Source organism: Anolis carolinensis, chromosome 1, assembly GCF_035594765.1.
Source record: "Anolis carolinensis isolate JA03-04 chromosome 1, rAnoCar3.1.pri, whole genome shotgun sequence".
NCBI lineage: Eukaryota > Metazoa > Chordata > Lepidosauria > Squamata > Dactyloidae > Anolis > Anolis carolinensis.
Genome location: NC_085841.1, coordinates 288,089,356 through 288,115,973, shown reverse-complemented (window position 1 = coordinate 288,115,973; position 26,618 = coordinate 288,089,356). Strand labels below are relative to the sequence as shown.

At 36.8% G+C, this 26,618-nt stretch overlaps 1 protein-coding gene across 2 annotated transcripts in view; it reads left to right on the top strand.

Moving 5' to 3' along the window:
* The window catches only part of prmt3 (protein arginine methyltransferase 3), a 74,195-nt gene that overhangs the window by 31,806 nt on the left and 15,771 nt on the right, over positions 1-26,618 (top strand). For both annotated transcript variants that reach the window (XM_008106190.3, XM_003214675.4), the window contains exons 11-13: positions 6,283-6,361; positions 16,677-16,864; positions 20,588-20,674. In XM_008106190.3, the coding sequence (XP_008104397.1) occupies positions 6,283-6,361; positions 16,677-16,864; positions 20,588-20,674 (354 nt within the window). The remainder of the gene's footprint in view (positions 1-6,282; positions 6,362-16,676; positions 16,865-20,587; positions 20,675-26,618) is intronic.

The window sequence follows — 26,618 nt, the reverse complement described above, 5'->3', positions numbered from 1 at the left end:
AGGTGCATTACTTGGGACTAAGTCTTATTATGCTAAGTAAAATGGGGATATGATTGCATGCAATTGCGTGGTCAGGTGTCCATATTAGAAAACCGATAAAACATACAATAGATAATTCTAAATAACCCAAATACATTTTTCTTTTGAATCTCAGAAGATAGGTAGAGTGACTCATCTTACCATCATAGCTGTTTTATTGCTGTTTGAAAATGGAAAGACAGATATGACGTATTAATCATAATATAATTCCAATATTTTTAAAGGTTTCAACCTTATATTTAAGTAAAATACAGCTATTATACAATGTAAATGGCTTTGCCATCAAGTAGCATTACGTTCTAAGAAGTTTTCTCTGTTTAGTGTGCATCTGTGTGCTTTTTTTGCAGCTAGAAGCTGAAAAATGCATCTAAGGTATTGTGTTGGGTATTGTGTGTGCTGTATATCTAGGTGAACATGCTTTGTGAACAAGACTGCTTTGTTTGCAGGCAGAATTGTTCTTCTGTTCCCTTGAGGTACAGAATTTTAAGAGGTAATGATGTTTTACAGTAATTAGAGTAATTTTACATACAGTAGTTAACTGAAATGAGAGCGGCAGTGCAGTGTGGTGGTGCTAGTTTCCCAGAATATATTTTTTTCCTGTAAAGGGAAATAATTTTATTGTGTACCCATAGTTGGGATTAAGGGTTTTGCTACATTTTTTCATGTTTTTTGTTTTTACATCTCTTACCTTGTTTAGTTAGTCTGGCAAGAATAAATGAAGGCAGATGGCAAAACAAGCAGAATTTGTTTTTTTCTTCTACAGCACCTTTATCACTTTTTATTTTCATCCATTTTTCTTTACTCACCCCATATGGAGAGAAAAATAGTTGCCTGCAAAATCATTCCCATATCTTCTGTAATCAACTGTTAGCAAACTTGTTAAAGAGAAGTTTGTCTGTAGAATCAATCATAGAGTTGGAAGAGACTGCATGGACTATCCAATCCATGCAAGAATACACAATATGGCAATACAGGTCCAACCCCTTACAGAGCGAAACCAGGGTGCATTAGAGGTAACATTCTTATACTTTTTTTTTTTACAAAACCTAGGCTTTTAACTTTTTAGAAGACATTTTGGCTGTATAGGCCATCTTTGGACTTGGCAATTTTGGCTGTTTAGTTACCCTTGGTGTTGGTCAAAGGTATATATTTTGGTGCTGGGCCAGTAATTGATCAAGATACAAGAACAGATGAAAGGTGGAGGTACCAAAAAAAACCCTGATAGCAGTTAAATATGAACTCTGAGCAGATATTAATGTAAGAATAATGTGGTGAGGCATGCAAGGGGTTGAAGTTCGATAACAACAGGAAAAACACACTAACACCACCCCCATTGTTACAAATGACACTTCTTTCCAGACGTATAAAATGTTTGAAACTTTTGAAATCATTGAAAAAAACCCAGAAATGTCCAGAAAAACATTTTATTAGTAGAATTAATATTATTTTGTTCCTTTGATAACATAAAATTCCTCTCTCTCTCTCTCTCTCTCTCTCTCTCTCTCTCTCTCTCTCTCTCTCTCACACACACACACACACACACACACACACATATGGTGTGGCATATGGTTATCATGTCTGAGTTATGAAAATTACATGGTATTCAGAATATAGTTACAAATTGAACTTGAAACATTTTAAAATTATTATTATTATTATAACTATTATTATTATTGTACAAACGGAGCCACACAGTTCAGAACTGTAAGTACCCTCTTTGGTTTTGCCTGTTTGAGCACTAGGTGAAGAAACTAGTAATAGTGAGTTCGTCTGGAGAGAGAAGGAGGTCTAAAAAATAAAGATGATGATGATGATGATTATTATTATTATTAAAACAGAGGAAATGACATTATTAAAACAAATACTCTTTTTGGCTCTACTGGCTCTCGATTATGTGAAGCAGACATAAAACTAATTTTCATAAAACAAATTGGAAAAAGGAAAGCATGGCCAGGAACTGAATATACTCTTACATAAAAGACTTTCTCTTACATACCATATTTCTTTTGGGGAAGCAAATATCAAGATCCCTTGTCTTTAAACATATACTTTTATCATTCTAAATTTAAATATCCGTAATATGTATTTCAGTTTCCCCCCAGAAAACAAAAAGCTTTTAATGACAAATGGAACACAACTCTTCACTACGACCACCACCCCCATCTCCCACCCCTCAAATTTTCCTATTTTTTCCCCTTGGCTGTCACATCTCCCTTTCCTTGTTCATCTTGTAGAGGATATGCCAGTTGTAAATCTTAGCTTGGCTCTTACTCTAAAACATGGATATTCTTCTCACCAATCTATGTAAAACCCTTCGCTGTAATTAGTTTTAAAGGGGCTAATGCAAGGATTTGGGGTCTCCCCCTTCAAATATCTGAATCTTGTCAGTGTGGAAGCAGGAGAGTCCCAAAGCATCATTGGAGAAGATGTCAGGTGTAATTCTCTCACCAGATGGCATCCCTACAGGTGATGCAGTAGCCTGTGAAATTACATTCTAAATTACACTAGAGATGAGCACCACACAAAGAGCAGTCAGCACCACACAAAGAGCAGAGAGTATTCAGAGAGTGGCAATAAATGAGAGACAATTATTGTATCTTGCAGGAGTGCAGAAGGATGGAAATCAGGAGTAGACCCTCCAGAACTGAAGTGGGAGAACAATGGATGCTACTGAATGCTAGCATTATTTTTAAAAATTGCAGTCTGTTTTTTGTACACAGGAGGAGCCCATTAACTGACAGTGTAAAACCGTAAGTGGGTGGTATCCAGTGGTGGTTTTGGCTAGACAGAAAGTACTTTTGCTTGTGGAAGAGAGGACCTCCTACTTTTGCTGTATGTACTATATTTTGTATCTTAGCTGCTGAACTGTTTAATACACTTTTGGAGTGTTCATTTCAGAGAATCTCCCGACTTTCAGGGGCAGCTTTCCGGTTGGTATTGTAGAGCTTCACTGGTTAGGATGGACTAACAAAAATCATGTGGCTTGCCTTGTATGAAAGAAAAAAGGAAAATTGTCGTTGGGTAGCCTAAAAAGCAATAAAATATGCAATCCATAAATCCCCATTAAAAACAGTTTTCACTTAAAGTACTGCAGACATGCATTCAGCAGCAAAGAATGTAAAATATAATTGCCTGCTTCAGGAAGAGAGGGGCAACACTGTCTTCTTGGCTGTACTGGTTATATTGGTAGTTTTCTGCTGGAAAAAAGAAGAGCCCTGGGGCTAAACAGCATGTTTATTCAACTTGTTTATTCAAACAAGTGTACTTAATGGAGAAAATTGCACTTAAACAAGTGTGCTTAATTGAAGAAAAACAACCCATGGGGTCCCAATCTACAATGTTTTTCTGATTGGAGCAGGAATTTGTCCTAGTTCTCTGATGCAAATTGCATACTGGAAGGTGTTTGGTTTGAAAAGTGCTGTTCATTGTAAGTCAGTGGGGAAATTGTGTGGGCCTTTGCCCCTTGTTCTGCAAAAATAACAGACACACAAATACTCCATGATCCATGCTTGCGGATGGAGATGTCATTTTCAGTGTCCTGGATACAATGGTGTACTTGCAGAAGAATTGCCAGGGTAAAAATTGACTTAGATGTAGCTTATCCCTTACTCTAAAACAGTGGTTTTCAACCTTTGGTCCTCCAGGTGTTTTGGACTTCAACTCCCAGAAATCCCAGCCATTTTATCAGCTGTTAGGAATTGTGGGTGCTGAAGTCCAAAACACCTGGATTAAAGGTTGAGAACCACTGCTCTAAACAGTGCCTCCAAAGTCATATAGCATCCATTGACTGGCAATTTTCTTTAGGGGACAGTGTCATCATCCCTGATCAAAAATGTTGTGGTTCATGAATGTATTACTGTGTTTGCTTCCAAATAATTTTTTTCAGGTTATGCATGTTTGTTTGAACATATGACTACTGCCAGCTGTCTTAAATAATATTCTGTTCCTTGATTGGGAGAAATATTACTTCTTGTGTCCCAGTCCATACAGTCAGATCTTTCTACTTTCCCATATATTTTTTCTTGGATCATCACCTTTCAAAACAGGATAAGCTATTCTTTCTATAAAGCTTTTGGTTAGAAGATTCCCTTGATGTTGATGTGATAGGCAGCTCTGGATAGAGCCAGACTTTGTCAGGGAATGCACTTTGGGCAAGTTTCATGCCAGTGGAACATGTCTATCCTTTAAATACAATTTATGAAAGTTCAATTATGGATATCACAGAGCCCAGTTCACATGAACTGTGGTGGTGCAACCAGGCTTGTTTGAGTTTCATGATGGAACATGGTCTGACTCTTTATATAGCAACTTCCTGTGCTCTAGACCAGGGCTTCTTAAACTTTTTTGACACACAATTCAATTTTTACCCACAACTTCTTTTCATGACCCCAAGTATATAAAGGACAGAGGGTGGGGGAAAGGTGAGAAAGATACATGTGCGGAAGGGAAGGGAAGGCAGAAAGATATTCATGTATTAGAGAAAGATAGAAGGGAAGGTGGCTCTAGCATACAGTTAAGGTGACCCCATTTGGGGTCTCGACCCATAGTTTGACTCTTGTTTTCCCCATAATTAGTGGAAATGAGCTAACTTCATACTTCACAAAAGGTGTTTTATTTCCACTATGTTATTGTATGTTTAATGATTTTAGGGCTTTAACGGTATGCAAAAATTCTTCTAGTTTAAAATAGAATCAGAAATTTCAAATATCACAGTCAGGTTTGCAGATGGGATCTTGCTGTTCTCTGCTAGAGTTAAGAGAGGCTGGCAGTATCTAAACCTCCGGTGTTGGGGAGCAGGGATCACATTTCTTTGCCCTGTTATTTTTTTACTGAGGCAGGGAATCGTCAAAGACCTGCTCCTACTGTTCAGAATGTGGGTGCTGACTAATGCTTACTAGTGCTTGCTAACATAAATTGCAGTTTGATTCTGTTCCATAACACGTCATTAGCTACATATTATATAAAAATATTTCTAAACTTATATTTATTTATTTATTTATGTTTATATAACACTTGCACATTACCACTTGCAACTGTTTATAGCTAAATCTCTTCAAATATGTGTTTTCTGATGTATTCCAAAAAAAAAAAAAAAGCCAATATGTCAATTGCAAAGTAATAAGGAAAAAAGTCCCAATAGTAAGAGCTATTTGACAATGGAATATGCCGTCTTGGAGTGTGATGGAGTTCCTTTTATGCAGGTTTTTAAACAGAGGCCAGATGACCCTCTGTTGGGAGTCCTTTGATAGTGTGGGTAGGGGTTGGACAGGATGCCCTCTGTGCTTTTCCAATTTATGAGTCAATGACAATAAAATAGGAATGCAATAAAGTATAGGGTGGATCAGTTTAAATCAAAGCAGTTTAAACCAGGGGTGGGGTAACAAGCAGAACTGGAGAATTCAACCATTTTCATGTTTGGTTCTAGGAAATACAGTGTGTAAGAGTGAGATAATCTGTAAGTATAAGTTTATCAAGAAGTTTTACAATGAAATTTAAATTACTAACATCAAATCAAATAAAGTAGTATTTTAATAATGATATTTTGGAAAATAATATACAGACACAAGATAGGTTCTGTAGGTTTATTCTTAACTTGAATTTGTTTGTAAGCCAGAACAGGTGTAACTCCAGCCTTTATAAATAAATAGTGTGTGTGAGTGAGTGAGTGAGTGTGTGTGTGTGTGTGAGAGAGAGCGCTTTGGATAGCACAGGAATGAGTTAACACCCCTGTGGTGCTTGTTTTGTCCCTGTTCAGAAGATTTCACCTTACTATCTGTCACTGTGATAATGGATTTTGAAAAATTTGGCTTGTTGTGGAAACAAGGATTGATGAGAAAGACTCACAGCAACCCACTGATGAGAAAGCTTCAGTTGAGATACCACTTCCCATGATAACTCTTTCAGGAGTGAATTTCCCTTCCTAGGGGTAGATTTCTCTCACTTCCTGTTGTCTCACCCCTGTTCTTAACTATTAAGTCGTTTGTACATCGAATGTTTCCAGCTTGGGGGCTGTCTGTATGATTTAGATTATAAATATTTGTTTGCAATTTCAAATAACTTTGTTTATTTTTTTAAAAAAATATGCACCCTTTTGGGGAACATTATGCTTTAAATATTTGCCATTTACAAACATTAAATTGCTATTTACAAATATTAAATTGTAAAATGTGTCCTGATATAGCACTTCATGAAAATGGTATATGTGGTCATGGTATTGTCTCCCATTTGTCTCTCATTTCATAGGGCTACTTCCTTCTCTTTGAGTCAATGCTAGATTCAGTCATTTATGCAAGGGACAAGTACCTGGCAAAAGGCGGCTCAGGTTAGTCTGCTTTTTATAAATAGTTCAGCTCTGGGGAAAAATAAAGATTTAGATTCTGCTATGCATGACTAAGAAAGTTCTTAACTGAGATGAAAAATGTTTCCATTAGCAGAAGCTCCAAGGCATTTGTTTCATGGTATGGGTAATACAAAAGCATTAATGGGATATTTGGGCCTTCAACAAAATAGCATTTTCAAGAACACATTGACTTTTTAAAATAATGAAGTATTATCCCTGCAAGTTTTCATAAAAACTTTTTTCAGGTTTTCTTTCAGGACATGAGTATAGGTGAAGAAAAGGGAATATTAATATGGCAGCATTTTCAAAAGACTGATCTAAGTAACTCATTTAGGTTGTTTTTAAGAGTGAAAGCTAGTGAGCCAACTGAACATCATAGGAATATCCCTTCTCTGCCTTACCCTGTAGCTTCCTGTGCTCTTCCATCTGCTCTGGTGCAGAATAGATTTCAGGGGGTTCCATTGACACATAATAATATTGATTATTTTATTTTTGTATCCCGCCACCATCTCCCCGAAGAGACTTGGGGCAGCTTACATGGGGACTAGCCCGGTCAAACATAGATTAAAACATAACACAAATACATTTATAAAGCAGCATCATAAACAATATAAAATAACATCATCAATAGCCAAATGCCTGGCAGAATATTAAAACACAGGTGGGCAGAGGCTTGTGTAATAAAATTGTAAGGACAGGGCGCTTGGAAAAAGGTGCAGGAGCCAGATGATAAATTAGGCCTGAAAGGGCAGTATCAGTCAGAACACTATATCCAGGGGACAGTAGTAAAGTGCAGGAACCAATTATTAAATAATGGTTGAGGTGGGACAGAATTATCATTCCATTGTCATGTGGACACCATTGAATTTGACCTCATACTGTTCATAAAATGCATGGCAGCAGTTGGCATTACATGGAATGAATTTATGAAAGATGGCACCATTAAACATGATTTTTAAAAAGAAGCACAGAAATACTTTTGTACTGTAAAATGCTTTATTATATTATTTTCTATTTTTGTGAATTAAGACCTCATTTCTCATATGTAGTTGATTTGAAGTAAACTTTGAACAAGATATGATCTGGAATTATTTGTTCATGCTTTCTTGTGTGTTTTATATATAAATATATATAAAGTGCATTATTGGAAAAGCTGTTAACAGTGGACATTTAATGAATCTAATTGAATGAATTAGACAACTAGTTTAATTCACTAAATTTTCTGAGTGGAAAGAAAAACATTCTGTCCCCATAACATTGAGGTTTCTGCTATATAGCATCTACATGCTATATAGCATCTGACTTTTCAAATGCCCTATCCTAAAATCAAGAAAAAAATTATTTGATATTAATATGTATGATACTACCTCACAGCTTTTTGGCAAAGCATTGAAAAGATTGTAGAATCAGCTTTATGGGGTCTCCTTAATACTAGAATCATCATAAGCATTACATTCCTTAAAAGAGTTATATCCACTGCTAATTACATGTACTGTATTTTGAATACTTACACCTAGTTTTAAATCTCCTAAGAATTATACTGCCAACTTTTTGAACATCAGATGTCAATGGAATTAATTGTTAACTGCTTTCAAACAGTTATGGGTATTGTAGTGTCTTTCTTCCCTCACATTTATGGAGTTTAATGCATTCATTGATCCTTTCTTTTGCACTGACTTATTTCCAGTACCTACTGTTTAATGTGTGCAGGCGCTTACAACATTTTAATCTGGATGTCATTGAATTGTGGGATTTTAGGGTCCTGGCCTGGAGGAAAGCAGGTATTTAGATGGGGAGGGGAATAATTTTTGACATACTGTCGTTGATGGGAAACTTGAACATTGTTGAAAATGTATGTATTATATTGTATGTCAAGAGGAGCATAAGCATAATGTTTTGTATTGTGTGCCCTTTCACCCTTGACTAGCTTTGCCTTACTGGTTTATTTATGGGAACACTCATTACATTCTGGTCTGTGCATTTTTTCCTTAAAATTCTTTCAGCTATTTTAGTGCAGTTTCCAAACATGAACAACAGTTCAGCTTCATGAAAGGGCCAATAAATCATGTAGGATAGCTTGCCCTCTCAAGTAAACCATAAACTGTTGTACACTTTTATGGATTATTTCTATTTGGAAAGTCAGTTCCATATTAGAAACCCCAGATTGGGGAAGGGAAAGGAAAAATCATTAAAAATGTAAATCAGCAACAGCAGCAGCAATTTAGCAAATCAGAAGCTTCTTTGAGTATAGCAGTAGAGCGAATGAACTTCAGCAATACAGGAACAGAGCCATGCTTTGAAAGTTATAAAATATTTTATTCAAAGAACCACATTGCCAATAAGCAGGTAAAACAGGGCCTAACTATCTCACTCACTCACTCACAGCAGGCATCTTGTCTGTGTCCATGCTCACAGGAGAAGAACATAATGGAAGGCTCAAAGCATTGCCATGTGCTCAGAAAAAGAGGCATGTCCCTGAGAAGTATCAGTCTAATAAGCAAGGTGATAGGAGAGAACAAAGTGACAAACAGACAAAGAGCCCAGGGAAAAACCCTTCCCTGACAACTAACTAACCTACCTGTCTAAGTCCTTGATGAAGACTACAAACTTGTGCAGGATGTGGTTGAGATCCAAAAGAAGGCAGTAGGAAAAAGTGAAGACCATATTACTGGTGGATAAGCCATTTAAGGAAATTGCAGCCCTGAATCTACAAGATCCTTTACAAGGATGTTAACAGCAGAGTGTCGTCAAGTTCTCTCATATGATTTTTTTTCGTGTCAGGAGCAACTTGAGAAACTGCAAGGACTGAAGGCGACCCAGAAATGGAAGGTTCAACAGGAGTTCTTGATTAATTGCACCCATAACAGTTCAAGATCACAAGTCAGGATTGTTTCTTGGCTTTCAGATCCTTGTTTGTTTGAAAGTGGTAAATCGGGATTACAGGCCACTATGAGCTTTCTCTTATTATTAGTTTAGCCATTCACTTGAAGCAAACGGAGGAACAATTGAGGACATTTACCATAAGAACCTTGCATTTAAGAATAGGGTTTATCCCAAGTGTATTTTCACTCCTCCTTATTGTTTACAGAATTAGCTTGTGGAACATCTAATTTTGACATTTTGTAATGGGAAATGCTGAGTCGCTTGTGTTCACCGATCCACTTGCTAGCTGTGTCCACAGTTGAATGGCTTAATTAAAAATACTGCTTAGCCAAGGGAGAAAGCAGGCCATTTTCAAGACAGACTGTAGCATTTAAAACACTCCAGGAAAGTTGGCCTTTGTGTTTTTAAATCCCTGTTCCCCAACAATAGTAAGTTAAGTTGCCCAAGAGAGAAACAGCTCATACAATGGGCTTACAGCTAACAGAATGGAATTAGTTTCTGCTTGCTTTTCCTCTTGGGTGTACTATGTGGTTTTGCAAAGCTTGCAGAGAACACTTCTTGCTCTACTTGCAAGTAGTACAACTGTGTAATTTCAGATTTTTCCAACTGCAGGTTTTTCTGGCAGAAGTCTGAGCCAGTACACCCAGGAGGTAAATGCTTTAATGGCCTGTATAAAATTAGACTAGACAATTGGTTGCTCAAATCTGGCATCTTGGAGGTGTTGCTGCTTGGCAGCCCTGACAAGTTTTTTACTATTCTGCTTTAAGGAGTAGTGTAGTAGTAGAAAAGAGGAGCAAGAGGTAATAGATAGTGGGTGGTAGGTATGGACTGGAGTTCAAGCTCTGAGTTAGCAGTAGTTACATGCTGTCTGTATTTATGTTACTTTTCTGCCAACAGTTGAACAAATAGTGTCTTCTGGAGGAGAATATTGCTGGGGCAAGGAGACTAGTGGCCCAGCTATTCTAAAAAGTAGCGTGAGAACCCACTTGACAAATGGCAACAACGTAAATACAAATCAGTTGTAGTTGTGTGGGTTTTTAAATAAGCTGAAAATGGGAGCTGAATTTCTTTATATGCTACTTGTGCTGGATATGGTTCAGATTGATTCAAATGGGCTTTGTTGAATATAGTCTCGAGTTCAACCTGTTGCTGAATGGCAGTCTTGAGAGCTCTACGATAGTCCCTCTCCTTCGTGTAAGATACTGTTTTGAGTAAGGTATTTACATGCCATTGCAATTTAACTAGAACGTGACTCTTTAGTTCAGAGAGTCAATGGGAAGGAGGAGAAGTGAAGTTAAAAGGGAAGAACTTTGTATCTTGGCTTTTTCTTACTCCCAGTAGTGTAGAACATTAATAGTATTTTAGCTTGATAGTCCAGTTCATTTAGCAGTATTTGTAATAGATTGTTTATGCCTTCAGGCATTTGTAACTGATGCTTTTCTGCCAGTAAGTTTAGAAGGTTAATGGCGGCCTTGTAGGTGGTTTCTTACATTTGTCCATAAATCAGCCAGCAGGTGGGGTTAAAGCAGCAGAAGACCTCATCGTGCATGTAGTTCTTTTTCTGTGGAGTGTAGCTGTAGATGGATGATACTGTCAGACACAAATGAGATAGAAATATGCTACATTAATATTTAGGTAGAACTTTTTCAAGAGTTAGGCAAGAGGTCTGACAACCCCATTGCCTAAGGAGACCATGAGCATTTGTAATGCATATCCTTTGATATTATGTATACTTATTCTCAATCCCGTTACCACACTGATGCCCTCATGTCTTTCAATTTCTTTCTTTTCTTCACTGCCTTTTTATACATTTTCTTTTCTAAAGTACTTAAGATAGATTCCTTCAGACCAAAAAGATAGGAAAAATAAGTTATAGAAACCTCTAAAACTCTGAACTATGTAGCTGCCAAACTGTTATTGCTTGAGGGTTGAGTGGGATAGAAGTATACTTTATATTTAATATTAACTAGCTGTCAAATTTGCATTCCTTTATACAATATATATCAACTTTCCTTCCTCATTACAACGCCACTAGCCTAACTGCACAGCTCATTTAGCAAAATTTTAAATGAAACATTTCCTTTAGGTGTTTGTAACTGGTGAGCTTTTAGCCAACTGATTTGAAACAGTTTTTCCTCATGTTCATTGCTTTCCGAGTAAGTTAAAATGTATATTTTAACCCTAAGATGACAAGGAACCCAATGATGAGTTTGTACTTATGCTAAAACTTAGATGCTATATGTTACTGTAGCGACAGTATTAATGCTGATTTTGGAAAGTTAGAATTAAAATCTGGCACTACAGTGTTTGGACTGACTGAATCACTATCTCTCAGTTATCTGCAAAATAGAAATAATTGAAACAGACTTTCCAGAGATTTTTGAGATAACAATAAAGAACATAGCATTTAAATGGCATTTGCATTTTAAGTATTAGTATTTTTTATTTTTAGCTTCAACAAAAACATTCCTTGAAAAGATGCAGAAGATGGGAAAGAAACCCCAGACAGCATAAGTATATAATTTGCATTGCTTATCTACACATTTGCTTATTAATATTGTGGCATTGCATCAAGGGCTCTTCCCTGATTTCTTCTACTGTGTCACCAAGGCTGGATCTGCCTTATATCCCAGGATCTGATCCCAGAGTATCTGCTTATCCCAGATTTTCAGGCAGTGTAGACTCAAGTAATCTAGTTCAAAGCAGATAATCATAGAATCGATTCTGGGATATAGGGTAGTGTAGACTCAGACAGAGAAAAAGCCCTTGTAGGAATGAAGACCAACAGCAGAACCACTGTATTGCAGTGGTTGTCATGGTCAGGCCACTTATCCTTCTGGCCCAGTATTACCTACTATGTGTTGTGATGCTCTCCAAAGTCTCAGGCAGAGTTTGTCTTCCCATCCCCTTTTACCTGATATTTTTAACTTTAAGTGTTGGCAATTGAACCTAGAATTTGTACAAAATAACATGTGTTCTACCACTAAGCTCTGCCTCTTCTTAACCGTGTAGTCTGTTCTCTTAGCTACTCAACTTTTCTCATTATTTTGTACCAGTATATTCTGATTTATACAGTCAACCTTCCCCATTTGCGGATTTGATGACTTGCTGATTTGATTAACATGTCCTCTCTAGGAATACCTAGGGCTTCCAAGGACAGTCTGTGATCAACTTCCACCAGAAATAGGGTTGTTTTTTCATTTGTGTGTTTTCTCCTATGACTCAAACCCCTGTGAAAGTGGAGGGCCGACAGTATTTTAGTCCTTAATATCAGCAATGTCTTTGTACTTTCTGACAGGTTGAAGTTACTATAGAAGGATAGACCAGTTGCATTTAGCACTACCAGAAAAAGAAAGACAGACAAGACAGAAAGACAAAAAGAAAAAAGCTGACATTACAATGTTACAATTGATGAAAAGGAGCCAAACAAACTTTTCTGAGTTCAGATAAGTTCCATTTTCATGGTCAGCAATATTCTTTAAAGATTGTTAATAGAAACTAGATCAGGGTAGACTGAGGATTATGTGTTTTAGCACAATGCTAAAAGTTTAAAGGAGATGTTAAAAAGCAAATGTTTTACTGTTATATTCCACTGAAAAATTCATATGATCAACAGTTAATGTTATATTCCAATAGAATGTGAGGCTGTAATGTCTTAATGAAAAATATGTTCTGACTTTATTTGTGTGTTTATTTGTGTGTGCTTGCCATTTTTTATATTGAGGAAACAAAGTGAAACTGGATTAGTAATTTTTTCCTGGAAAATACAAGACCATATTTTGTTTACTCTCTAACACAGTTGGATTTTTCATTATTGTGTTATGCTTGTCAGAGGAAACCATTTGCCTACAGATATTTTGCACATTGGATATGTATGACATTCTTAGGGTACCAGAAATGTAAATGCTAAAATTACTCATTCCTTCTTGTTCATTTTGTTTTGTGGTTGCTGTAATATTATTGTATCCACGTTTTCATTTATTTTAACAGTGGCCCTATTTGAATGCAAATATTTATACAAATAAACCTATAAATAAAAAGTTACTTAAATAAACCTATAAATAGTTTTTAAAAATGTAAATATTTATACACAGTTCTAGGGCAATATTGGTCAACTCTGACTGTTAAGATGTTTTTGACCTGTGTGCACCTAACATCAGTCTGAAGAAGTATAGTAGAGATTTCAGCATGAAAACCACATAAAGAGCTGAACATGCTCACCCTGAATCCAAAGATACTGCACCTCTATTTTTGATGTCTTTCATCTGTAAAATATATGAAGCGGTGGTGTGTAGAAGAAGGCTTTGATCTTAATCATGTTGCTGTTCTATGCCACCATATCTATATCAGTCTAGGTGGTGGTGACGAAAGGAAAAGTGCTGCAGGTACAGAAACAGTGGGAAAAATGAAGACATGAGAGAAGTGAGAGACTTTTGTCTGCTGGCTGTACAACCCTAGGGGGGAAAAAAACAGTTGTGTATTACACAGACCGTATTTTGGCCTTCTATTCTGAGTAGGAAGAAAATATGAGAGACTATTCAGTGCATCATTTACAACTATGCTTCTAGCTCTGTAGTTACTACGGCACTATCCTTTTAGCGTCCTTAAATTTGTGAGGCATCACCGAGGGATAAAAGATTTCCCATTGTACGTTGCTCAGTATGAGCTGTTACTAATGATAAATGATTTGGAGGCAGTGAGTCGAGAAGGACATAGATGACAAATCTATGAATTTCTAAAGTGTGCTGCAGTGAGATATTTCTGATCAGCAGTTTAATATGACCTGTGATGAGAAATAATCAGATAAAACCATAATGACAGAGTATGTAAGAGTGGGGAATGAAAAGGATCTGACATAGTGCCATTTTGCTTTTGTAAGCAGCAAAGACTTAAGGATCAAAATCTAAACCTGTTCTTATGTGGGTCATACAAAATATAGTCCAAACCTTTTCTGTCCCATCTTCTATATAAGTATAGGAAATAATGTCAGTGCTTGCTGTTCTGGACCGTTTCTGTCAAAAACGTGATTTAGTCAACATTGCACGGAAGTATATGCAGTAGGCACTCCTCTTTCACAAAGGTTAGAACAGGCATGGGCAAACTTCGATTCTCCAGGTGTTTTGGACTTCAACTCCCACAATTCCTAACAGCCTGGAGGGCCAAAGTTTGCCCGTGCCTGGGTTAGGGGCACAGGGCTCCCATGAAAGTTGGGAAAAAACAGCAAATAGAAAAACTGCTTTTTAAAAAAAAATTGACAGAACATCTCTTTCAGAATTTGTAGGTCTTCCAGTGTGTTCTATGGTCAGCTGAAGGACCTATAGATTCCTAGATATACCATAATAATCAAATTTGTAAGTAATAAAATCTACAAAAAAGATTAAACCTGCAAATGTGAAAGGCAGACTTCAAATGACTTTAAGGCTCAAAACGACACTTCATGGAATAAGTTGCAACTGTGAATTTAATTCTGAAAGTCAGCTGTCAGGATCAACATGAGGTGGCAGAAAAGCAGGTCTGGTGGTAAGTGTTAGAGTTACACCAGAGCTCCCTTCAGTTTACCAGTTTTTCTCTTGAAAAAGATACCAAGCATAGTATTGAATGTACATCACAAGTTGATGTGGAGAAGGAATTAGGTGGTGCTCGTGCCCATTCCTGTTGTGTAGGATTGGGAAAAATAATGTTATCACCACCACTGCCATCTTGCATCCATTGTAGTGTTCTTGAACAGAGAAGGAATCAGTTCTAATTACATGTATACAGAATTAGACTACTTAAATCTCATTTTCAGAAAAAGTAAAGAGTAGTGTCATGTTTTATCTTAGCAAAAAAAATCTAAATTAAAATTATGCCAACCTTGCTAAGATGAAAATCAACAAAGGGCAAAAAAATGGAGTATCTCATGAAGCTCACAAGATACATGAGGGCTTCAAATACATGTGAACAGATATAGAAACTGTGCATGTATAATGATGATTTATTATTAGTATTTATGTTGACCTTTTGGATTTCTTATTTAGCTAACTGAAGAAGGCTTTAAGAGTATCCACAGGCCTCAATCATCAACTTTGTAGCTAATAAAATAAGTCTTCCAACATTTTGAGCCATGCCTTTCCTTTCTCTTGTATTATGAAAGTGAAGAATTCCATAGTAATTTTGTTCATATGCTGTTTGCATGTATCAGGTTTAGTTCTTCTTCAGTTGAACACATAGCATATTTCAAACCCCAGACTCTGATACTATTCTATTATGCCCTGTTCACAAAGCCCAAGAGAGCACAAGGGTACAGATTATCACATGCTTTCTCAGGACTTTGGTATGCTTATCATTATCTAGTTTTCATCCTTAATATTCTGTTTGGTTGTGTGATCTGGAAACACATTTTCTACAACAGACACGTATCATTTATCAGTTTCCTTCTCAATAGCTTCTATTTATTTTTTGATAAAGTAGCTTGGAGTCTTCGTTGTTGAACATGTAACATCAAGGAATCAAAATACATATGCTAAATTGATTATTCAGTCTATTCTAGTCATCTATTACATTTTTTTTATCAATCCTTCTGTTTTGTGTCCCATTTAAGAGCTGGAAATTCCAAGAAATTGTATTGAAAATTGAATTAAACCTGTATCAGTTCAGGGTTTAAAATATACAAAACAGAAAATGTTCTGGTAACATGACCAAGCAAATGAAGCCTATTAAACCCTATGTAGACCAAATAAATAAATCTTCCATTTGTTATTTTAATCTGGGGAGTAAGATGCAATGAAATTTGGAGATGACTTTTCTAGGTAGAAATATTTACATTGAATGGTTGGGGTAAATTCTCCTCCTGTTGAAAACCCCATGATAGGGTCGCCTGTTAACATGCACACAATTTTAAAGTAAAAAGCTGTTGCAAGCTACCTTGTTCCAACATGTTGTTCACTAGGGTTTGGCCTTTGATTTCCTTTGAGATCAAGAGAATGTGACTTACCCAAGTCACACAGTAGGTTTCTTTAGCTAAGCACAGACCTTGGTCCTCAGATTCAGAATTCAGTGTTCAAATCACTTCACATCCTGCCTCTACTTAGGATGACCTATTGAACTCAAAATAACCCTGTTAGTGTTGCTTGGACAGCTATTAACATTTACCAAAGATGGTGAGAAGCATTGTAAAACCTGCTGGCAGAGTTTTCACTTTAAGGTAATAGCTGTCTGCAAAAGCATAAGATCTATAATTTATCTCTCTTCTGGTTCTACTTATGATGTATTTGTATACTAGTCCTCAAATATCGTACCTTACAGATACAACTATGGAACCATAATTAAATGTTAAATCAGTTTTCAATACTAATGAGTCCAGGGTTGAGAAAGAGTGAATGTAATAATGTTCTGTTGCTCAATCATTATTTTCAAATCTTGTGTTTGTTTGCAGTGTATCCTGATGTCTGCACCATTAGCCTGGTGGCTGTAGGAGATCTCAGTAAACATGCAGACAGATTAGCTTTCTGGGATAACGTATATGGCTTCAGCATGTCCTGCATGAAGACGGTTGTAATTCCTGAAGCTGATGTAGAAGACTTAGACTCAAGCACACTAATATCGGAAGCTTCTGTCATCAAGGTACTGTAACAAATAAAATACACTTCAGAAAAAGGAATATATTCATTCATTCTAGTCATTATTTGTCAAGACAGAAAAAATCAAGTATTATGTGCTTAGTATTTGATCTGTAACAATAATCAACTTGTACTTTGAGTATTTTGAAACTTGGACATGAAGTTAAGGAAATTGCAATCTTTGCATGAAAGCTTGGAAGTTTCTTCTAAAAGTAGTTAGCATACTCTTAGTTACATTAGATGGACATGGAGCATCCAATGAAATCCAATGACATGCAGGAAAAGCACAATCAAAGTACCCCCGACAGATGGCCATCCAGCATCTGTTTAAAAACTTCCAAAGAAGGAGCTTCCACTACACTCCAAGACAGTGAGTTCCACTGCACTGTTGAACAGATTCTATGGTCAGGAATTTCTTCCTAATGTTCAGGTGGAATCTCCTTTCCCGTAATTTGAACCCTAGTCTCCAGGGCAGCAGAAAACAAACCTGCTCCCACATCCTTTCAAATATTTACATATGTCTCTTCTCAATCTTCTCTTCTGCAAGCTAAACAGACCCAGCGCTTTAAGCAGCTCCTTATTGGCCATGGTTTTCAGACCTTCAGTCATTTTAGTCACCTTCCTGTGGACACGTTCCAGTTTGTCATTATCTCTCTTGAATTGTGGTGTCTAGAATTTGACACAATATTCCAACTCAGACCTAACCAATGCTGAATAGAGAGGCACCATTACTTCTCCCAGGCTAGAGACTATACTCCTTTTGATGCAGCCCAAAATCCCATTGGCTTTTTTAGCCGCTGCTTTTTACTTGAGGGAAGGATTTGAATACTTTAAATCTCTGGTAGATGTAGGAAGATGCCATATATGGTCAGCCCTCTGAATCCAACATCAACACCTTGAATATACTACACCCTTCCAAAAGGGTGACACAGTATCCACAGATTTTGGCATCCACAGGGTGTCATGGAATTAAACCCCAGTGGATGCCAAGGACCCACTACTATATGCCATTTGTATAGCATGCTGCAGTGTGAAATTTCTTCAGTTTCCTAGTATTGAGTCATGAGGTAGGTATGAAATTAAATAATGTTTTTCTATCAGAATCAAAATAGATTTTATTCTCTCTTAAAATGGAAGATTCCATTACATTGTAGTTTTTAAAGACTTCTTTCCAAATATTGCAAAACCTAAATATTGATTTTGGGGTGGTGGTGGTGGTGGTAAAGAAACAATAGCTCAGGTGTTTGGTGTATCTCTTATGGATTATGAAATGGACCAAATCTGTCTATCATGGTTACAGCAACTGTGATATGCTGGAATTGTTTTATAGTCTGCTTATATATTCTGTACAAAGAAAAGGAAAAGATACTCATGGGTTATTGGTAAGTAATTTTCCAAATAAACTCTACAGTTCAAACAAAACTATTTTTGCGTACAACATGAAGTAAAATGATCAAATGGACAATGCGTGTTGGGTATTAGTAAACCAAAATCAATGCCTGTACTGTAAAATGGGTGACTTTAAAATACCTAGGAAATTATAAAAATGTACCTAATTAATCACACAATGTGTGTTTGTCTCTGAGTCAGGTTTTTAATAAGAGATAGTGACTTTGCCATAGAACTTTCATACTTTAAATTAAGCAATCAGTAATCATAATTTGAACACAACTAAAACTGTACAATAGTGGAATGCCTGGGCCAGAAAGAACATAAAAAGACCTCGTAGTCCAAATATTATATTTCCATCTAAATACCCAATAATTATTTTTGCATTACTTCTCTGGTTGTGGTTTTTTATGACATTTTAAAAAGGATTTAGGACCCTAACGGTTTGCTCCAATTTGGAGCCTTTCCTACACTAAATATTAGAACTATAAATGTTGGCTCTACAACTGTAACTTGTCTCCATTGTTTTATGCCTAAGCAATAGGGCAAATTGTTTTGTTCTGGGTTTTTAAAAATATTATGAACTATAACACATTTTCTCCTCCCCCCCCCCCCCCCCCCAATCTTTTCTCAACTGGAAGTGCTCTTTCCCGGCCATAATATCAAAATGACAGGGACTCTAAGAGTTGGCCTTCAAATGCCTGGTGCATGCCTAGTTGAGAATTCCTAGGTCTAGACCTGGCTTAATTTCTCCAACAAGATCTTAGAAGATGTTCCTTCTACACCTTTTAAACATCATAGTTCTCCTGCTTTGAAAAAAATGCTGACATTTCTACCTTCAAGTGCCCAAAATGAAGCATTTTCCATATGCCATCTCAGAAGCAATATTATTTTGTATCTTAACAAATACAGCTAATAATGCTGTTGTGTCATGTTTCATTTCTATACAGTAGGCCTGCTTATTATGCAAGGTTGTTGAATGTGGTTTGAGTTATAAATGAAGAGCTTTGAATACCATAGAATTGTGCTGGAGAACCTAGCGATGCCTAGAGAAGTCTTCTTCTAAGTCCGCAGAACAATTTTGTGGTCATCCTCCACCAGAGCTTCCATCGGAAATTGACCACAGAATTGTTCTGAATGCCTCGAGCACTTCTCAGGCCCAAAGCCCAAGGCACCATTCATTTCTAGAAAGTAACTAGGCTTCCAGTTAATAAAATCCTTCTGTATGAGCAGAGGAAACATCATACCAATTGGATTTGTTCTAGTTTTACATATTATGTTATTTTTGTGTTTAGTATTTGTTTTTAAGTTATATTGTCCACATTTTCTCCAGAATTATCTAAATAGCTAATTGTTAATGCAAATTACTGTAGGCCCATTGTGTGAGCTCCGTTGTTTTAGTGGGTCTATTGTAAGGTAAAGATAAAGGTTTCCCCTGACGTTAAGTCCAGTCGTGACCAACTCTGGAGGTTGGTGCTCATCTCCATTTCTAAGCCGAAGAGCTGGCATTGTCCATAGACATCTCCAGGTCATGTGGCCGGCATGACTGCATGGAGTGCTGTTACCTTCCTGCCGGAGCGGTACCTATTGATCTACTCACATTGGCATGTTTTTGAACTGCTAGGTTGGCAGAAGCTGGAGCTAACAGCGGCCACTCACGCTGCTCCTGGGGTTTGAACCTGGGACCTTTCGGTCTGCAAGTTCAGCAGCTCAGTGCTTTAACACACTTCGCCACCGGGGCTCCTTGGGTCTATTGTGCTGCTGCTGCTGCTCAGTCGTTTAGTCGTCTCCAACTCTTCGTGACCTCATGGACCAGTCCACGCCAGAGCTCCCTGTCGGCCGTCACCGCCCCCAGTTCCTTCAAGGTCAACCCATTCACTTCAATGGATTGGTCGGCCTCTCTTCTTTTTTCCTTCCATTTTCCCCAGCATCGTGATCTTTTCTAAGCTTTCCTATCTCCTCATGATGTGGCCAAAATACTTTAGCTTTGCCTCTAATATCCTTCCCTCCAGTGAGCAGTCGGGCATTATTTCCTGGAGGATGGACTGGTTGGATCTTCTTGCAGTTCAATGGGTCTATTGTACCTGGGACCAAAATTTGGAAGTAGACATAAAAAATTAATTAAAATGTAACATGAAAACAGAAAACAGAAAAGTTACAGAAAACCTCTGTGTGTTTCTCTGTATTAGATTACTGAGTCACCAAGAGGGATAACCCAAGTGGTATCATATAATATTTGTTTTTAGGCTTATTTTAAGTCTGTAATACAGAATTTGTTAAAGCTGTATTGTGTTATCAATATAATTCCACATAATCATTTCATTCCATTGTCTTCCAGCGGATAGACTGCCATGTTGTATCAGTTTCAGAACTGGGCTTTTCATCAGACTTCACCCTGAGATTCACAAAGACTTCTATGTGCACGGTAATAACTTTTATTGGAACATTCCTAAGGATTAAGGATTCAATTTGGGATTATTTGGGTGTAGCTTAGAAAGTTTTTATTTGCAAATTAAGGTCACTGACCAGCCTGGAGGATTACATTTTGAGATGCACACAGACACTGTCCTAACCGTTGAGCATGTTTATTTTATTTGACAAGAATTTTGCCTTGTTTACTTATGGTTTCAGCAGAACAAGTTTGTGTATGTTGAGTGTCTTTGCATAAAATCCTACTTATATGAATCTGTTTATATGAGGTTTAGGGTGCAGATTGCATCTTCATTTTAAGACTGATAGGTGTGTTTATCTCTCTTGTTTTCTCTAATCTCGTAAATGTAGTGGCAGGGTTGAACTATTTGGTTGGAATGTTATTAATTTTTAGTCAAAGATTTGGAGTGTTTTGCAAAAACAAAGACACTTTGTCAAGTATTACACATTTCATCATGTAAGATTATTGACATCCTGTGACCAGAATTTCAACTCTTTTTATGATGGAGTATTCCAGGCTGACAAGTCATCCATCACATCAGACTGCCTAACCTTGCAATAAATGAAAAATAAGTCCATTATTTGTATTGGGAATTTTGATGATGGTTTATAGGTGTAATCATTTATTGACCATATTTTTTCTTGAATTTTTTATCAGTACTTTTACTTGGTTGAAGATCGAAGGCCAGATGTTTGCTTACTGCCTTATATTGATCTTCTCATATTTTCTTCCTGAACAACAAAAAAGCTAATTAAAGTTATTTGTGAATAAGAAAGGCTTTTGGGATGAGCAAATGAATTTAAACTTGTGAAGACTGCTGAAGTATATTAATATCAATTAACCCCCCCCCCCCCCCATCTGTCAGGGTGCTTTGATTGCGTTTTTCCTGCACGGCAGGGGATTGAACTAAATGGCCTATGTTGTCTCTTCTACCTCTATGATTCTACGATTCTATAATATTAAGAAATAAGTCTAGTTTTTTTCAATGGGAATTACCTTTTAACAAGAGTGCTTAAGATGGGCATTTAAAAGTTTCCTTTTATTTTAATGTAATAGTAATGAAGGATTTTACCAACCTATGGTACACTGTAGGAGATGAATGACAATGGAATATTGACTTAACACCAAAGTATTTTGGACAGCATCTTGTGTTAAATCAGGAGTGGGAATTGTATCATCCTCGAGTTCTCAATATCTTTCATCATTTGTTATGCCAACATATGTATTTTTAAAAATCTAACAGCAACAACAAAACATTATATGCATGAAGTGTATTTTAGTTTTGCTGTAATTAGCAGAAAAATATTAAATTGATATTTCAGTTAAATCTGAACAGGAAACAAGAAGCGTAGCAAAATAAAATAAGCATCAAAAAGATCAAAAAACATAAAGCCGTAATGGCTGGGACATACTTCATGTAACACTGAAAATCCCCTTCTTGGTAACACTGCCATAGCTATGAAATAATTCAACATCTTGGTACATGTGTTGCTATTCTGTTCATTTAAGTGGGGGAAAAACAGCTCTGTGACGGCGCGGGGGGAATTCAATTCATATTGTGCATCATTTTATTGTATTAATCCAACTGAAAAGATAAATAAATTAAATTGCTTATGATAAGCTTGACAAATAATTCCTGAACAGAATCACAGTGTACAGGTGAAAAAGTTATACATTCATTTGAGCACTGGCAGTGGCTATATATAGCACAAGCAGACATAACTAAAATTATTAAAATGCTTTTTAGTAGCATTAGTAAAAAAGCTAAATAAAAAGCACTGATTAGTTACTGTTTATTTATGAGGTTGGCTGTGAACTATTCCATGTCATATTTAACTGAATGGAGAACACTTTCAAGGTTATAATCCTTACATCTATCACTTTGAAGAAACTTCCACTGACATTGGAAATTAGCATCTGAGTAAATAGAATGGATAGCACTGCCAAAAAAGTTAATAATTTATCTTTAAAGGTCCAGTAAAAACTAAAAATGATTTTGCTGTTTTGTGGATGCAGTTTTTTAAAAGGAACACACATATGCACGGCTATACCAGCTCACTCCATTTCAAAGTTCAGTTGGAAAACAAGAAAAAGAAAGTGTAGACCAAGGTTTAGGACAATGAATCTTAGTCAAAAGGATGTTGATCACTCAGTTATGTAAGGATTTCAGGAGAGGTGTCTGTAGTTTTTTTTAATTTGTGAAACAGAAAAACATTTATATATTGCTCTCTTAGGGCACATCTTATTTCATCTTCCTATGATGTGTTGTAAACCTGTGATCTTAGCTTGATCTTTCTTTATCTCTTGAGCTATGCTACTGTGTAGAGTTCATTATGTGTGGATGGTGCCACAGTGCATCATCACCAAACATGCAGTTCTTCCAGCACCAGACCCAAGGTAAACACGAGTTTTTTTATTTCTACCAAAAAGGAATTATAGTTTAAAACGTTGAGAAACAAGTGTCTTCAAAATTGGTACTGACAATTTGATACGTATCCATAGACTGCTGAGGTTCAGCACTAGGTAAGCAGGATACTAGTCACCCAGCTCCAGAACTCCGCAATCTCACACACATTTGGCATTTCAGTGAATGGAATTTCCCAGTTATTGCATCTCCACAATTCTTTGCAATCCCTGTTTGGGCAAATAGAAATTAAGTGTGCACAGTGTTGGCTTCCAAGAATGCAAAGCATATGTATTTTGGCTGATAAGAGGCAACTTTGCTTTGAGTTTGTCATAGAGAATTGCATTTGGGTAGACTGAAAATATGCAATTCCTGTTTTCGTCAGAAGTCACACTTCAAATAATACAATCCACATTGTGCTGCAAGCAAAGTAAAATTTCTTTGGAACCCCTGTGAGAAGAAAGGCTTTGCCAAATTATTTTAATTTAAAAAATACCATTTTAAAAATTGAAATGGTATTTGTGCTGTAGGAACATAGCGATCATCTGCCTCTCCCTCCTTCTCTGCCGTGTGGCTTACAAGCATTTCCTCTCCATGGTTGGATAAACTCCATCAAAAGCACATTATCCTCCTACTTCTGTGGCCAGCTGCCTAATTGTATCTACTCTAGCTGCATGCTGTTGTAACATGATACTGACGAGAAACAAAAATGATAAATTGCTCCCTGCAGCTGATAGCAATGATGGTAACTTTTAATTTCCTTTTTTTTCCTGAGTGAATTGGTCAAATTGCTTTTGACTGTTTTCACAGGTTTGTATAAATCACTTGGGGATTTACAACATTAGACTGAAGTCTTTTCTTAAAGAGAAGGCTGGGGTAAATATGGAGGCAAATATTACTCGCACCTCAGTCTGTCATTAAAAAAAATAACCCTGCAGTACAGGAGAATGATTGAGTAAACAGCATGGCTTTGCGGTGAAATGTTCAAAGAGCTTAGTTTTGCTTTTTTTAAAAAATCAGTAGAATAAATACTTGTTTCACAAAGCAGCAAATATTTCACTTGTATAAGGAATAGTGCTGATATTTCCCCACTGTCCTGATTTTTTGTCTGCAGCTCCTTAATTTGGCAGCACTATTTCTACTGATGGTGATTATGTACATGTTCCCTGTAATCAACTTGGACGGATTTCTAGATTGAGCCAACTAGCTTAGCCTATATTTCAACTTCAGCTTGGTCTGTGAATTGATTTCACAGAACCATATAAAGGCTTAATGATCACATTTGCAGCTCTAGTGCTCCCCATTTTTCCTCTTGTATAGTTGACTTGGTTTATGAGCAAAAGAAATGGGGGGTGGGGGGATGTTCACATCTCATTAACCTATTGGCTCTTTTTTGTTTGCCTACATTTCAGAGCAACCCTTTTGCCTTCTGTATATACACTGTCTCTCCGTTGATGAGATGCAGAGAACAGACAGGAGAATAATTACTCTACTGCAGTGTGTATGTGTGTGTGTGTGTGTGCTTTATGGAAGTGCCCACTCCTCTCACTGTGCCTATCAGGCGAGAGCTTTGGTTGCATATGGCCATCACCATTGTGCTCAGTTTCATTATCCTGACAGGTACCGTTCAGGGAGACATGTTCAAATGACTGGAGCAGAAATGCTAGAGTCTATCATGAAGATGCCTCTGGGGATCTATAGGTCTTCTGTCAAGAGTTGAGGTAGTAAAGTAGCAAAGCATAGGTTGTTAGCATAGAAGAAACAGGATAGTTTATTGCATGCAAAACAAGAATATCTCATACAATTTTATGAAAGTCATTTCCCCACAATTTTGTATTTTATTTCATTTTATGTTCTCTTAAAAGTTGGTATAGATCTATTGTGTCTAACATTATGACAAGTGTTAGGAGATAATAACAATTAGCTATAGGATACAAAGCTATAGAATATGAACTTTGCAACACTGCATCTTTTGTAGAACTATCTACAGAGTCATACTGTATTTGAGGAGTGCTAGATTGCTTTGCAATTTATAGCATTTTGGCATATTTTGTTTAAAGAGTTTTTATTACTTTATACCTAGATTTCAAGGAGGATCACAAAATAATTTAAAATTGAAGAGGAAAGTGTATTTGTTTTAAAAATCAAGATGGAAACAGCATACAATGAGGCACAGGATCTACCTAGAGTTTTGGCATGTGGCCACAGTTCCACAAATAGAAAAGAACCTCTCAGAAGCTCCACTGAAATATACTTGCCACATGGAAGTACTGTAATTGGCAAGGCAGACTATGAGATATAGTATAGTATCTACAGCTTAATATCTGGAAAATCTAATCTTTATTTCGTAATATATACTCTTTGCCTTTCCAGTAAAGAACTAAAAAATCTGTCTACTCTTTTTTCTGTGCTTTGAGGGAAAACGTTGAAAGTACAGACACAAATGGTCTGTGGAATGAACCAGTAGGGGTTGGGCAACCTTTGGTCATCAGACCCACAGAAGCAGTCACATTCACTTGTCCCATCAGCAATGACCTACAAGCTGATTTGTCCAAGAAAAGTATTGAGTTGTCCAAGAAAAGTAAAGACGGTTCTTCAGTAGTTGACAAAGCTAGTTCCCACGTAAACTGCAGTTTCAAGTTAGTCCTCTCAGTCAGCATCACTTCCCTTTTGCTTTACAACAGCAGACATAAAAAGTAAGCAAAGCACTCCTTAAACCTTGAAGCAACAACACCCGGGGTTGCTACCCACTTTGAACTGCAATCATACTCTAGGTATGACCCAGCTCTGTTCAACCTTTGGGCCACATACATTTCCCCAGTTCACTGCACACAATTAGTCAGCTAGACAGAATACAGATTGTTTTTTTGTTTCTGAGTTCTAAAAAATGGAACACACAAATTCAAACTTAGTATAAAATTCTCATAAATGAACTAGAACTAAAATTAAATTGTGCTGCAATGCACATGGTGTGCAATAAATAGGAGTACCCTTTTTAAAGTATTAAAAGATGATCAGAATAAGGCACTCCTAAATATCTGTGAATTTGGTCAATAAAGCAGTTCAACTCATGCCACTTTCATAGTCCTATTCATCTGTGCTGGTGATAGAACCCCTGCCTCCAGGCTATTTCTGTATCAAATTTGTAATACTGGTTATCACCTTTAAAGCCAGGTTACCTTAAACAATGTCCAGAAATCTTTGGGAGCAGTACACTGACATATTTCCTGGTTGTACGATCACATATTTTTCACAAACTTCCGTAAGAGGGTATCCTATACCTCTTCTCACAAACAATTGCTTATTCACTGCAGCACAACAGCTATGTCTGAACACAAATTATACTCGCCATGACTAAAATGGTTATCATCTTTGATTGTCCACAGTGTACACTGGAAATTTCTCAACCAGGCTGGCACTTGAGACTAGCTGCCCCTCAGGAGTATGCCAGTGGGGTATTAAGCTTTATGGACTTTAGACAGGATGTAACAAGTAATTCTCCCCAAACAAATAATTAGGTATTTTGGTTTTGTG